Source organism: Rhinopithecus roxellana, chromosome 9 (genome assembly GCF_007565055.1).
Source record: "Rhinopithecus roxellana isolate Shanxi Qingling chromosome 9, ASM756505v1, whole genome shotgun sequence".
In the NCBI taxonomy this organism is placed as follows: Eukaryota; Metazoa; Chordata; class Mammalia; order Primates; family Cercopithecidae; genus Rhinopithecus; species Rhinopithecus roxellana.
In genome coordinates this window covers 70865598-70879734 of record NC_044557.1, presented here as the reverse complement: position 1 = coordinate 70879734, position 14137 = coordinate 70865598, and the positions used below count along the sequence as shown (strand labels likewise).

The window sequence follows — 14137 nt, the reverse complement described above, 5'->3', positions numbered from 1 at the left end:
AAAAATTCTGTCTTACTTTAAGAAATTATTCATTGCTGAGCCTTGGACATTTTTATCTGGTTTAATACACTGCATAGATGTTTCTCTTTCTGTCCACATGCTTGTCTTTCCAGTCCTTTAAAAAATATTATATTTCAGTCTCTCTTGTGAGAGTTGAAAAACTGTCTTTGCCTACATGAACTTAAAGTCCTGCTAAGGAAGATTGTGTTATTAAAAACAAAGGGGGCTAGATGTGGGGGCTCACATCTGTCATCCCAGCACTTTGGGAAGCCAAGGTGGGAGGATTGCACAAGCTCAGGAGTTTGAGACCAACCTGGGCAACACAGTGAGACACTATTTAAAAAAAAAAAAAATTAGCCAGGCATGGTGGCTCATGCCTGTAGTTCCAGCTGCTTGGGAGGCTGAGGCAGGAGGATTGCTTGAGCACAGGAGGTCAAGGTTGCAGTGAGCCATCATCACACCATTGCACTCCAGTCTGGGGACACAGCAAGACCTTATCTCAAAAAAAAACCAAAACGAAACAAAAACCAAAAACCACAGGGTAAGGGTAGGCAGGGATGGGGATAAGAAGTGAGCTACCAACAGCATTCATTTATTCTGTCCTTAGAATTCTGTCCTTAGATGATCTTTTCAAGCAAAGTATTTGAAAAGATGTATTCCAATAATAATTTCTAAAATTCAATGTCTATGCAGGTTTTAAAAACATTTTTTAATGATTGGACCAAAATTTTGACTGCCTTTTTGTATTTTAATATGAGTTATCTATACAATACTTCAAAGTTGGGACTGGAAAGTAATTAGTCTTTGACTGTCTGGACTTTGGTCTTTCTCTTATCTGGGCTTCAATTTTCTCATCTGGAAAATGAAGGTTGGATGAGTTGATTTTCTAAGGTCTATTTCTAATGGAGTTGAATGAAAAAGAAAAAGGCAACTTAGGATCTTTGATAACTGGAATAAAAGGAGGCACAAGCTTTGAATTACACAGATATGGATTTGAATCTCAGATTTTATTAGCTGCAGGAAGTTAGATTTTATTTTACTTAGTTATAAAGTGGAACTAATTAGGAGCTGTACTGAGGACTGTTGGGGTTTAAATGGGAACAATCCTATAATGTTCCCAGGGTAATATGTACGCATATTGTATGCACCTATAAATGGCAGGACCATATTAAGGTCAGAAAAACATAAGACTGAGCACATGACTTGATCTAGTAATTTCCACTCTGGCACTTGGAGAAGAAAGAGAGTGAGCATATCACTGTCCCTTACCAGCAGAGATGTCCCTCTGCCATCATGAAACTGGAGCTGTCATGATTTATAAAAAGAACACCATCAGGGCAAAGGCGCCATATCTTGGCAAGAAATGCTTCACATAGTTTCCGTCGTCACTAAGCTCTCCTTCCCACCCCGCACCCTGCTTCTATTTAAATCCCAGGCACTCCACTGGACCATACTCATTTTAGCCAGTGCCCAGGCTATCAGCAGAAAAAAGACAGGTGGGCAGCATGGCTCCAGGCGAAAAGGAAAGGGAGGAGGGCCCAGCCAAGAGAGCCCTCCGGAAGATACGCACAGCCACCCTGGTCATCAACTTGGCCCGAGGTTGGCAGCAGTGGGCGAATGAGAACAGCATCAGGCAGGCCCGGGAGCCTACAGGCTGGCTGCCGGGAGGGACCCAGGACTCACCCCAAGCTCCTAAACCAATCACACCCCCTACTTCACACCAGAAAGCTCAGAGTGCCCCAAAGTTGCCACCCCGAACGCCAGAAGGACATGGAGATGGACAAAGCTCAGAGAAAGCTCCTGAGGTTTCTCACATCAAAAAGAAAGAGGTGACCAAAACGGTGGTCAGCAAGGCTTATGAGAGAGGAGGGGATGTGAGCCACCTCAGCCACAGGTACGAGAGGGATGTTGGTGTGCCTGAACCTGGGCAGCCAGAGGATGACATTGACAGAATCCTCCACAGCCACGGCTCCCCAACGCGGAGGAGAAAATGTGCCAACCTGGTGTCTGAGCTCACCAAGGGCTGGAGAGTGGTGGAGCAGGAGGAGCCCACGTGGAGGAGTGACAGCGTAGACACAGAGGACAGTGGCTACGGAGGAGAGGCCGAGGAGAGGCCCGAGCAGGATGGAGTGCAGGTGGCTGTGGCCAGGATCAAGCGCCCCTTGCCCTCCCAGTAAGTGAACGCATCCTCCCACTCCTTGTATCAGGATCATTACTGAGACCCGACCAACTCTGGGAATCCAGGCAGCAGATGAAGTCCTGCCAGGGTTAGAGTGAGAATCTCAAAGACTCAAAGGCAGTGAGTACTCTAGAGGAGGGATGACCCTGGGCTGAAGGTCGGTGCCGACCTTAGACATGGACCTTTTGGTCAAGGCCTGTGCTATTTTGTTTTTCCTTTTTGTTTTGAACTGAACATCCAAGTCTTAGCCTCAACAAAGATGAAGCCATCAGAGAGGGATGCCTGTTTTGTGTGAATTCTTTAAGTCAGTTCTATCATGAGTAACAAATTGGCTTATTTCTTTAGAGATAAGAGTGGTTTCTGGTAGACTCATTGGGCAAACTTACCTTGTCCCAAATGTCTATGCTATTATCAGGAGATACGTCTGCTTCAATAACACCCATGGAACACAAATCTCTGACTCTAAACAGGTGGAAGGCTGCTGTCTAATTTGAGAGCAGGCTCTGAATGAAGTCAGACAGACCCAATCTCAAATCCTAGTTCGGCCCCTAACTAGTCCTTTTTAAAGCTAATTTTCTCAGCTGGGCACAGTGGCTCATGCCTGTAATCTCAGCACTTTGGAAGGCCGAAGAGGGCAGATCACTTGAGGCCAGGAGTTGGAGACCAGCCTGACCAATATTGGTGAAACCCGGTATCTACCAAAAAATACAAAAAAATAGCTGGGCACGGTGTTGCACCTCTGTAATCCCAGCTACCCAGGAGGCTGAGACATGAGAATGGCTTTAACCCAGGAGGCTGATGTTGGAGTGAGTCAAGATCATGCCACTGCACTCCAGCCTGGGCAACAGAGCAAGACTCTGTTTCACATAAAAATAAAAAACAAAAAATAACAAAAAAGCGGATTTCCTCATTTGTAAAATGACAGCAACAGTAAGCTTTTGGGAGAAGTTCTATTGTATTGGGAAACGTAAATGAGATTAGGGCTACCAAATACAGAGCTTGTCACATATGCTTAATCCATGAAAACTGTTATTATTCACATAGATATGGTTACTTTGCAACTTTTCAAATTTTCAAACAGTTTGTCCTATTTGTAAACAAAGATAGCAATAATTAAAATGTCTAGATGCTAAACACACATACACACACTTACTCAGTCCGAAACATTTATATAGACGAGACACGTGCTTTATTTCAAGACAGTAACTCCACATAGTAGAAAGTCAGGATTTCTTGTTCCACAATGCCAGGGTATCAAAATATAAGAAAAGTGTCTGATGTCATTACATTTATAGACTGACTCCCTTTGGGGACAGTGTGTTTTTCAAGTCTCATGAAACAATAAGAAGAAGAAGAAGAAAAATGTTACCTATTTTGACAAAAAGCTGTTCTTTTTTTTTGAGATGAAGTCTCACTCTGTTGCCTATTCTGGAGTACAGTGGCACGATCTTGGCTCACTGCAACCTCCGTCTCCTGAGTTCAAGTGATTCTCCTGCCTCAGCCTCCTGAGTAGCTGGGATTACAGATGCACACCACCGTGCCCAGCTAATATTTGTCTTTTTAGTAGAGATGGGGTTTCACCATGTTGGCCAGGTGGTCTCGAACTCCTGACCTCAGGTGATCCGCCCACCTCGGCCTCCCAAAGTCCTGGGATGCATGAGTCACTGCATTGGGCTTAAAGAGCTGTCTTATAGTTTGAGACTGTAAAGGTGTTTTGAAAGAATTAGAACTACTACACTGCTAGCTTTCAAGAAAAATAAAATGGCAAACGGGTAATTACAATAATCTGTCACGTGTTTAGTGTGTGCTATAGGTGTTTAAATGCTTTGTCGCTTCACTTCTCATAACCCTCTGAGGCAGTTATTCACTCACTGCAGGGATAAGAACCCCAAAGCTCAGAGGGGAAGTTTGCCCAGCAAGTTAGTGACAAAGCTAAGACTTGCCCAAATGCAATGTTTTAAAACCAGACATAGTTCTAACCTTTGGGCAGTGTCTTGAGGATGCATTCAGAGGCCTGGATTTGTGCTTAATATAGGAGTTCATGATCAGAAGTAACTATGCTGTCTGAACATGAGGAACCATATTCCAAATTCTGGCCTTTTGGATCTTGGGACATGTATGCTAGAAATGGAATAATGGGGTCCACAAGAGTAAAGACTGAGGGGGCACAATGACAAGATCTTTCTCTTGGCACATTTTAAATTAACTAGAGGTAGGGAGGTGACAGCTGGGACCAATCCTGAATGCATAGTAGAGCTAGACATTCTTTGGCACTTGTCTAATAAGCACTTTTCATATATTTATTTAACCTCACAGTATGCTCATATGATAGGATATAATCATCATCCCTCTTTGATAGATGGAGACAGGAGATGAAGCAATATTAGGGAATTTGTATGAGATTTTACAGCCCACGAGATTTGAACTCAGTCATTCTGGCTCTGAGTAAACTGTCTCACCTAAAAGTGGGGAGTGGGATACAGGACCTGTCTTGGGGTTCCCCAAATCAGGCTGGTACATGAGCACCTTCTTAATGTGTTGAAATGCCTATGCTTGGAATAAGAGACAATTAGATTTGAATTGTGGTTACTTTGGTAATCCTGAGTCTCTCTGTCCTCATCTAAAAAATAGATGTGATAGCTCATATCTCACGGGGTTATTTTTATATTAGCTATGTAAAGCGATAGACTCAGGGGGGCTCATTAGTAAATTGTACTCGTTATAATAAAGGGAGCCAGGCTTGGTGATCCCAGCCCTTCAAGATGCTAGGAGCTTGGCTCTGTAGGTTCAGAGTGGTAGCGGTGGTTAAATCTCTTCTTTCCTTTTTTGATTCCTTTCCCTCAGTCTTAGAGTACATAGGGTACCAGAATGGTGTATGCAGCAACAGCAGCTCTTAATTCCATTGGTAATCCTAGCTGTGCTCAGGAAACTTCAGCAGATACCTCATAGGAATTTTTGCCCAATGATACTCTCAAATATTGCTTGAGAAATGAAAGCAGCATTACTAAGCCAATTTGAAAAGTCTTTTTGTCCACTTATTTTAAATTATAGGCACCCTTCTCTCCCTGTATCTGCCAATAAGGAGAAAATTATGTATCATAGATGTTTAGGTGGAAAGAAAGTTTCTTGGTGGTTAAGATGTTCCATGGATAATAGAAACAAAGAGATCAACTGTGAAAAAAGTAGATAAATTCTTTACCAACAGTAGTTTTTCTAACTGGAGTTTTACTATAAAAATTGTTTATATTTTGTCTTACTTTAAAAATATTTAGTCTTTTGATTGTGACTTGTTCAATCCAGTTCCTTTAGACAAAAGAAATTAGATCTCTCCCCCATAAAGGTGCAAGATTAAATTACCAATCACTTATCATCCTGTCCTCCATGTTTAATTCAGTGAAAATAATAGCAGTTGAGCAGGAGGCTGCCATTTTATAAACAGGGGAACTGGCACAAAGAGACATTAAGAAACATATAATCCAAGTCACAGAACGAGGAAGGGATGAAGTTGGGAAGGCACTTGTGTTCTCAACCACTATGCTAGACTGTCCCTCTCAGTAGAGAACAGACTCAAGGAACAAAGTAGAGATCAAAATGTGGGCTTAATTAGTGAAATCCTAATGACTCCCAAAGTTCAGGGTTTTGGTGCACTCTATTGAAGGACCTCACAAGAAACAAAGGCAAAATTATGCTGTCCTTCTGCCTATGCCCAATTCTAGGGCTGCAACCCTTTCCATAGACTCTGAAGACAGTTCAATCTGAAGGAGAATCACAGGCCTAGCTCTCAAATGAAGCTGAAAATGACAGACAGCAAAACTGCTGAGCGGAAATGTCCATATTGCCTTTTGAATGCTGTCACCCTGCTTCTGATAAATGTGCCCTTCTTGATGTCACGCTCTCAGTAATCGAAGGGGCTAAACTGTCTGTAGGGAAGGACAAGCAAATCAATGCAGCATTTCTCCTAGAAGTTGGAAAGGGTGGCAGAGATTCTTTGCTTTACTGACAGAGGAGGGTGCCTGCGCAAGGAGGAGAAATGCTCCCTCTACAGGAAGATCTGTGGAGTTGGCAATGAGAGCCCATCTTCACTTTCTCCATAGAGATCGGAGACAGAAGAGAAAATCATGCCTCTCGGCGCCCCAGGCATTTTGAAGCTGGTGATTCAGGAGAAGGGCAACCATCAGAAAATGTTTTCAGTGCCAGTGAACTTGCTGGATTTGAAATATATCTTTCAGAACTCTTATTTCCTGGGGGTTTTATTACATATATAATAATTACATATATATTATTACATATATAATAATTACAAATTATATATTAACATTATATATATAATAATTTACCCATATAATCATTACTCTGAAGTGACAGAATTATAGATAAAATTGGTTCCCATCTTCTCCTCACGCTGCTGAAGAGGCCCAATTAGATAAGAAACAAATTTCAGAATATATTTTAGTAAATGAAACTACACTTTCCTAGACAGATTGGTTGTAATGTCTAGTAGAATTAGTTACCTTGAACATAGCAGGACAGGGAAGATATATATATATTTCTCTTTTTTTCTGAGATGGAGTCTCACTCTGTTGCCCAGGCTGGAGTGCAGTGGAGCAATCTAGGCTCACTGCAAGCTCCGTCTCCCAGGTTCACACCATTCTCCTACCTCAGCCTCCCGAGTAGCTGCGACTATAGGTGCTTGCCACCACGCCCGGCTAATTTATACTTTTGATTGACTATAAGAAAGTTTGTTTACTAATAATGAAGAAACTGAGAAGGTGGGTCTGGATTTAGTATTGCTGTTCCCAAATATGAGTGAGATGTTAGCCTTTAAATATTGTTTTGCTTTCTTTCAATTTATGATAGGTTATCTTTCTAAAGTTAAATCACATTTCATTCACATTTTTCCCTAAAATTTTTAAAAACAGCATAATCTGGTATCGATTCTTATAATATTTATTGACCAAAAAAATTCAGTATATAAGACTTTCTAACCCTGACTTAAACCCAAACCCAATATACTTTGACCTTTTAAAAACTGGAGATATAAAAATAATACAGAATGTTTATAAAACAGAGAAAATTAGATGCTCATTAAGATGAATTTCCTTCTTTTTTTTCCTAGCCCTATTTTCTAATTCTTTCTTATGGGACCGACTTTCTTTGGTGCTCTTCCCTCCAATTAGAGAGCACTACAATTTGACAATATAACAAATAGACATTCATATTTAAATGGTGCTTCTTTTAGGAGCTCTTTACAGGTTTTTTTTTTTTTTTTTTTTTTTTTTTTTTTTTTTTCAATAGAGTCTCTGTCACCCAGCCTGGAGTGCAGTGTAGTTGTACTATCTCGGCTCACTGCAACCTCTGCCTAACAGGTTCAAGAGATTCTCCTGCCTCAGTCTCCCGAGTAGCTGGGACCATAGGCAAGCACCACTACGCCGGCTAATTTTGTATTTTTTCAGTGGAGATGGGGCTTCCATGATAGCCAGACTGATCTTGAACTCCTGGCCTCAAGTGATCTGTCCACTTCACCCTCCCCAAGTGCTGGGATTACAGGCGTGAGCCACTGTGCCTGGCCTAGAAGCTCTTCACAGATTTATTAGCACACACCAACCCCAGCTGTTATCCCAAATGACACTAAGTTGCAACATTTAGGGAATCTAAGTTCCTAATTAAAAACTAGAAGAAAAAGGCTACATCAAAGAATCAGAGACCCATGTAATGTAGTTTAAACAAATTACCTCTGGATGCAAATTTTGAGTATTTACCTATTTTTTGCTTTCTTTGTTACCAAATCAGTATAATACCAACATAAAAGAGAATTTTGAAAAGTGAAAAGAACCAACTGTTATCTGGATACTGACATAATCATTTTTAATTATGCAAATGTTATTAAATTCTGTAGCCTAGTGCTTATACATTTTACAGAGTTGTGATTGTATCATAAACCCAAATTTGTATTACTTTCATTATAAAATATCCAGTAAGTACCTTAAAAAGTGCCTGGCACACAGTATCATAAATAAATACTTCAAAGCATGGAGGGATGTAAAAGTGCTCAAAAACTGTTTAAAGGCAGGATGCATTAGTATTTACACAATAGGGCAGCACCACAGTTGGTGCTCAGGAGACAAAGTATGAGTTAATAAATCACACTATTCACTTTCATTTGAGATACTTCGAGCCTCCACTCTGGCAGGACACCTCAGCTGTTAAGTCTGGTATGAAATTCACGCTCTGCTAAGATGGCCTTGGGCTTAATACTGAAGAATATGCCTTTGATCAGCATGGTGATCAGTCATTGATCAGCATGGCTCCGAAGGGACAAGGTATTTGCTTTCTTTTGATAATGAGATCGAGCAGCCCACACTGAGGGCAGCTAAACAGGAAAAGTCAATGGCGGGGTAGGGGATCAACTGACGAGGGCTGAGGGAAATCCATTACACTTCAGCCCGGTGAGCGCCTAGTACTTCTTCATACATATATTTTACAAAGTTGTAATAATCGTGTATACGGTTTTTGTGTGCTTTTTTTGTTTTTACTAATTGTGTCATACACTTTTATCCATGTTTGTATAAAGGATAGTAGTGTTATATGTAGGAGTATTTCCAATTCCAATTCTATTGTGCTATGAAACAATGTAGCAAGCGTAGGACTTTGGGAAACATCCAGCATAAGAATTGATGAAAGTTCGCCATCTAGTGGATGTCATTTCTTTTTTGAAAACAATTTAAGTATATATTCCTCCAGGTCCACGTGTTTGGTTCCAGCGTTTGGGTAACCAGATTTCAGGAAGTGAGTTTGGATGGTGAGGGATACCCAAATCTGATTGGTTCCTGGGTTTTTAATAGTAAATTGTGAGAGCTGGGATAGCTCAGGCATGCCGCTCACATAAGTACTTTCAGCACCACCAATCCCAATGCTTCCAGGCATGAGGCCACTTGTTACTGGGGAGAAAAAGGGAGGGTGGGACGCTTGTGAGGGTTAGGAGTACAACTCTCAGATAGTTCCGAGTTCGTGTTTTACCTGTGAAGTTAAAGAGACCTAGGGCAAAAGTCTAGGCAATTGGACAAATGGCAGGGACGTCTTTTTGAGTTCTGGGATACATGTGCAGGCTAGGATGTGCAGGTTTGTTGCATAGAAAAATGTGTGCCACAGTGGCTTGCTGCACTTATCAACCTGTCACCTAGGTATTAAGCTCCACATGCATTAGCTATTTATCCTGATGCTCTCCCTCCCCCGACCCCCAACAGGCCCCGGTGTGTGTTGTTCCTCTCCCTGTGTCCATGCGTTCTCATGGCTCAGTTCCCACTTACAATCAGAACATGCGGTATCTGGTTTTCTGTTCCTGCGTTAGTTTGCTGCCCCATACTAATATTAGGCTAGCATCCTGATACTACTAGTCTACACTTTCCAGAGTTGGCTTTTTAATAGAAAATGCATTCTGAATTCCAAAGATACACACATTTAAAACACAACTTATTCCTTTATTAGACACTGTATGGGCCTGCTGAGTGGCATCACTGCATAGGAGAAAGAGCATTGACCTTGGTCTTAGGCAGTCTTGCGTTTAAATCCTACCCCGTCACCTATTTAGGGCAGTATTTCAGTTATAGACAGGCTCTGGAGCCAACTTATCTTTGGTTCAAAGTCTTATCTTTGGTTCACTTAACAGTTTTGTGACTTTAAGAAGTTACTTCATGTCTCTGGCCTCAGTTTCCTCACTTGTGAAGTAGGAATAGTAGTACCTATCTCAGGAAATGGTTGCAGGGAATATTAATAAAAAGCATTTAGAATGCCAGTACATAGTGTTCAGTAAATGTTACTGTTGCTAGCTAGTGTTTTCTATCTGTACAACTTAATATTTCAAAGTTTGTGGCATCATTGATACTAGTCTATATATGCTCTCATTGAAAAAGCCACATATGAAAATCTATATATGACAAAATATTAAAATGCATGTGTATTGGTACAGTCCTTACCTTTGGGAAAAAATTGGTTTCAGACGTCCTCTAAGAACGAGATTCCTGAAAACACCTACATGATTCCAGTTCTAAAGTGTTACTAATACTCAACTTTAAGATATACACATTTGCATTAACTTTGTGTGGGGAAGCTTTTTTCTTAAAATAGATTTTAATATCATTATAATGCTTAAAATATTCATAGAGAAAACAATCTAGAAGGATATGCACCAAACTAAGAACAATGGTGGGACTATGTATGATTTTTCTTCTTTCATTTCTAATTTTTTATATTGTGTTTATTTTTGTAGTGAAAAAATTATACTTACATTAAAGTTGCATACGCATGGGAAGTACAAAGGGAAAACAACGCTTGGTGTTAACATATCCATTTGATTGTTCACCCTCTCTCTACTTTAGGGTAAACAGATTTACAGAGAAACTCAACTGCAAAGCCCAACAGAAATACAGCCAAGTGGGCAACTTGAAAGGGAGATGGCAGCAGTGGGCTGATGAACACATACAATCCCAGAAGCTCAATCCTTTCAGTGAAGAGTTTGATTACGAGCTGGCCATGTCCACCCGCCTACACAAAGGAGATGAGGGCTACGGCCGCCCCAAGGAAGGAACCAAAACAGCTGAAAGGGCCAAGCGTGCCGAGGAGCACATCTACAGGGAAATTATGGACATGTGCTTCATCATCCGCACAATGGCTCGCCACAGACGCGACGGCAAGATCCAGGTTACCTTTGGAGATCTCTTTGACAGATACGTTCGTATTTCAGATAAAGTAGTGGGTATTCTCATGCGTGCCAGGAAACATGGACTGGTAGACTTTGAAGGAGAGATGCTATGGCAAGGCCGAGATGACCATGTTGTGATTACGCTACTCAAATGAACCTTCAAAAACAAAAGCCAAATTTGGCCCACTATTGTCTTAATGCTAAATGCTCATGCAGGTAAAATGAAAATGCAAACTCTCTGTAATAACTTAGTAAATATTAAACAATTTTTACATAAATGACTTTCTGGCATTCTATTTCTACCTAGAATGAGGAAGCTTGGAGATTTTGAGAAAGCACAAAGCATTTCAGAAAGCATATAAAATGTAAATATATAGAAATAGTACTAATAGTTGAAATTCCACAGTGTTTTTGTTTTGAGACGGTTCTCTTTATGTCACCAAAGCTAGTCTTTTAACTCCTCAAGTGATCCTCTCACCTTAGCCTCCCAAGTAGCCGGGATTATAGGCATGAGCCACAGCACGCAGCCACTTGTATGTTTTAGGCAAAATATTTAGCTGTTCATTGTAGAAACTACTACAGATTTTTAATTAAACATTACATCTAAGAAGAATGCTGAGTTGAGATAAATATCAGCAGAACATATAATAATGTGTCTTTATTTGGAAAAAAGAAAATACCATTAAGTTTGGTAAAATTAAACTTAAAATTTTTTCAGAAGCTTGACTTTGTATTATTGTTTATATCATAGCATCACTCACAAAACAAACACATATATAAAAAGTTGTCAAGATGTTGCTGAAATTGTGAAGTTCTCTATGGGTTTGGATTCTAACAGGTTTCCAGTAAGAGTTCACTTCCTCTTGTTTGAGCAAATCACATAAAAACAGATACTTCCTGTCTTAGCACCAACAAAGGAAGGCACACCCACACTAAAAGTAGGGCAGAGGTGAGAGATTCAGATTGACTTGCCTTTGTAGGACTTCTTGGAGAAGTTTATTGTTTCATTACATGTCAGCATATAATGAGTCAAGCTGCTTGCATTTATATCAATACAATGATATATATTTCTCCAACAATGGAGAAATACAGAAAACCTATGAAGTGGAATGTTCAGTATTAGAAGAATCCCATAGAATCATTGGTGAATTAAAAACAGATTTGAGGCAGTTTAATTTTCCTCATACTGTAACAAAGAAAACTTTACAAAATGTTTAAAAGTCATAAAACTGCAATATTAGTTCTGCAAAAGTAAAAAAATACAGTTATTATGATGGCAAGGAGAAAATCATTTGACATTAATGTGCCTATGTGATCTTAAAAACAAATGGAATGGAATGCGAGATTGCACTTCTTACTGGATTCAATGAAAGTTACTAAAATGCATTGATAGATAGTATAGCACTTTGGTGTTAAATGTAAAAATTAATGTCAAAATATGATACCTCAAAATAATAGGTATTAGATTGCTATAAGAATTATATTTGTTTTCATGTATGAGTCTCTTTCAAACTGAAGGTTCCGGTATCTTCTTTAAGAAAGTATGTATATTTTGTTTCCATACCGTATTTATAGAGCTACCAATTAATGACCAATATTTCTAAGTAGGATTTCATATAAGCAGCACACCTCTATTACAAGTGAAACCTATGCCAAATGGTAAAGACAAATAGCACAAGAATAAAAGATGTTTTCTTGTATTTTCTGTTCTTGTTTTTATAGTACTTACTGGTTACATTCCACATACACTTTCTTCTGTTTGAAATACAATAAAATTATAGAGTGCAACTTAGATTATAGTATCAGTAGAATATTTGTTAATAGATGAAGGTTTCAAGACTCTCCTCATATTCAATTCTGAATAATAACAATTTATGCAGGCACTGACATAGATTATTCAAAGTTCAATTTGTTTGAGTGTAAGGATAAAGTAAAAGGCCTCTTCTCAGACAGCTTCTAAGACGTTAACTAACACTCTTCTGAATAAGGCCTGACTGTAAAATCAGAAAGCTGCTTTCCTTAGATAAAAAGGCCTGCTGTGTGATAGGCACATCTTCACAAGCACCTCGTGAGACAGACATCATCGTAAGAGGTGTCTAGTGATACTAGCTTGTGGTTTGTAGCCTTTTTTCTTTATTGTGTATTATTCTTCTGATAAATATTTTATTTATTTTTAAGGCCATCTGTCATCTTAATGTTTCATGAACTGGGATCCAAAAATATCTCCTCAACCAAAATATTATTATCCTAAAAACTCCATGATAGGAATATCCATAGTTGAAAAACTTAGGATATTTTGACAAAAAATTAAAACAAAAAATAAAAGAACTCAGGCGGCAAAAATAAGGTAATGAAAGTCCTCATATTTTTATAGTCACCAAATAATATATGAAATCCTATATTTTATCATTGATAATTCTAAATTCCCAATAACAGGCAATGTATAACTAATTTCCCAATCTTCAGGATTTTCCTTTTCCAAACTTTCAATCAGATATTTGGAGGGTTTCTGTGCTGTACTTTATTACCCCTTCTATCTCATAACTTAAAGTTGTGTAAGTTCACCTCATCACTCTGCCCACTTACACTACAAGGAGGGAAGTTCTGAGCGTGGGCTTTTTTGCTTCCCACAGTGTTGCAAGATGAGGCTGCATCTATTCTTGGTTTGCCTTCTGCTTTTTCCTTTCCCTTCCCAAGCTCTACTTCCTTCTTTTTCTATTCGCTACTAACTGATAAAAAGTAGAGAAAACCCTGTGCTGTTTCTCATATGATATAGAAACAATTCTGTGTAAACTAGAATTTTATGTCAATGGGAACTTCTCTATTACATCACTGTTCAGGGCATCTAAGAGGAGCAGGAGACCATGGAGTCCATACTGAAGTGGCCCTTAATGTAGATGCCCCACAGGATTCCTAGAATATTCTAATTTCATTCGCAGTACCTATGATATACTTTTAGTATAAGAAGTACGCAGTCAATTTTTGTTACTTAATTTAAAAATGTGCTCTGTGACCCAACCTCTTAGCCTAGAGGTTTTGAGAGTACTGCAATCCATCCACCAGCTATCATTCCCATAAAGATTATCTAATAATACTGTGTGACCAGATTTGTGGGGCAGGCAGTATCTAACAAAATTACATTGCATTGGCCGGGCGCGGTGGCTCAAGCCTGTAATCCCAGCACTTTGGGAGGCTGAGACGGGCGGATCACAAGGTCAGGAGATCGAGACCATCCTGGCTAACCCGGTGAAACCCCATCT

At 39.6% G+C, this 14137-nt stretch overlaps 1 protein-coding gene across 1 annotated transcript; it reads left to right on the top strand.

Moving 5' to 3' along the window:
* The first annotated feature begins 1454 nt into the window (after positions 1–1454).
* On the top strand, positions 1455–12577 carry ABRA (actin binding Rho activating protein). The gene is made up of 2 exons (XM_010370818.2): positions 1455–2173; positions 10555–12577. The coding sequence occupies exons 1-2, from the start codon at positions 1506–1508 to the stop codon at positions 11030–11032; spliced, it is 1146 nt and encodes a 381-aa protein (XP_010369120.1). The 5' UTR covers positions 1455–1505; the 3' UTR covers positions 11033–12577.
* Positions 12578–14137: the final 1560 nt, after the last annotated feature.

Excerpts from the sequence above, each read along its gene's own strand:
- ABRA (XM_010370818.2), top strand. The coding sequence starts at position 1,506 with ATGGCTCCAGGCGAAAAGGAAAGGGAGGAGGGCCCAGCCAAGAGAGCC. Across the intron at positions 2,174-10,554 it reads AAGCGCCCCTTGCCCTCCCA|GGTAAACAGATTTACAGAGA; the intron begins GTAAGTGAACGC and ends TCTCTACTTTAG.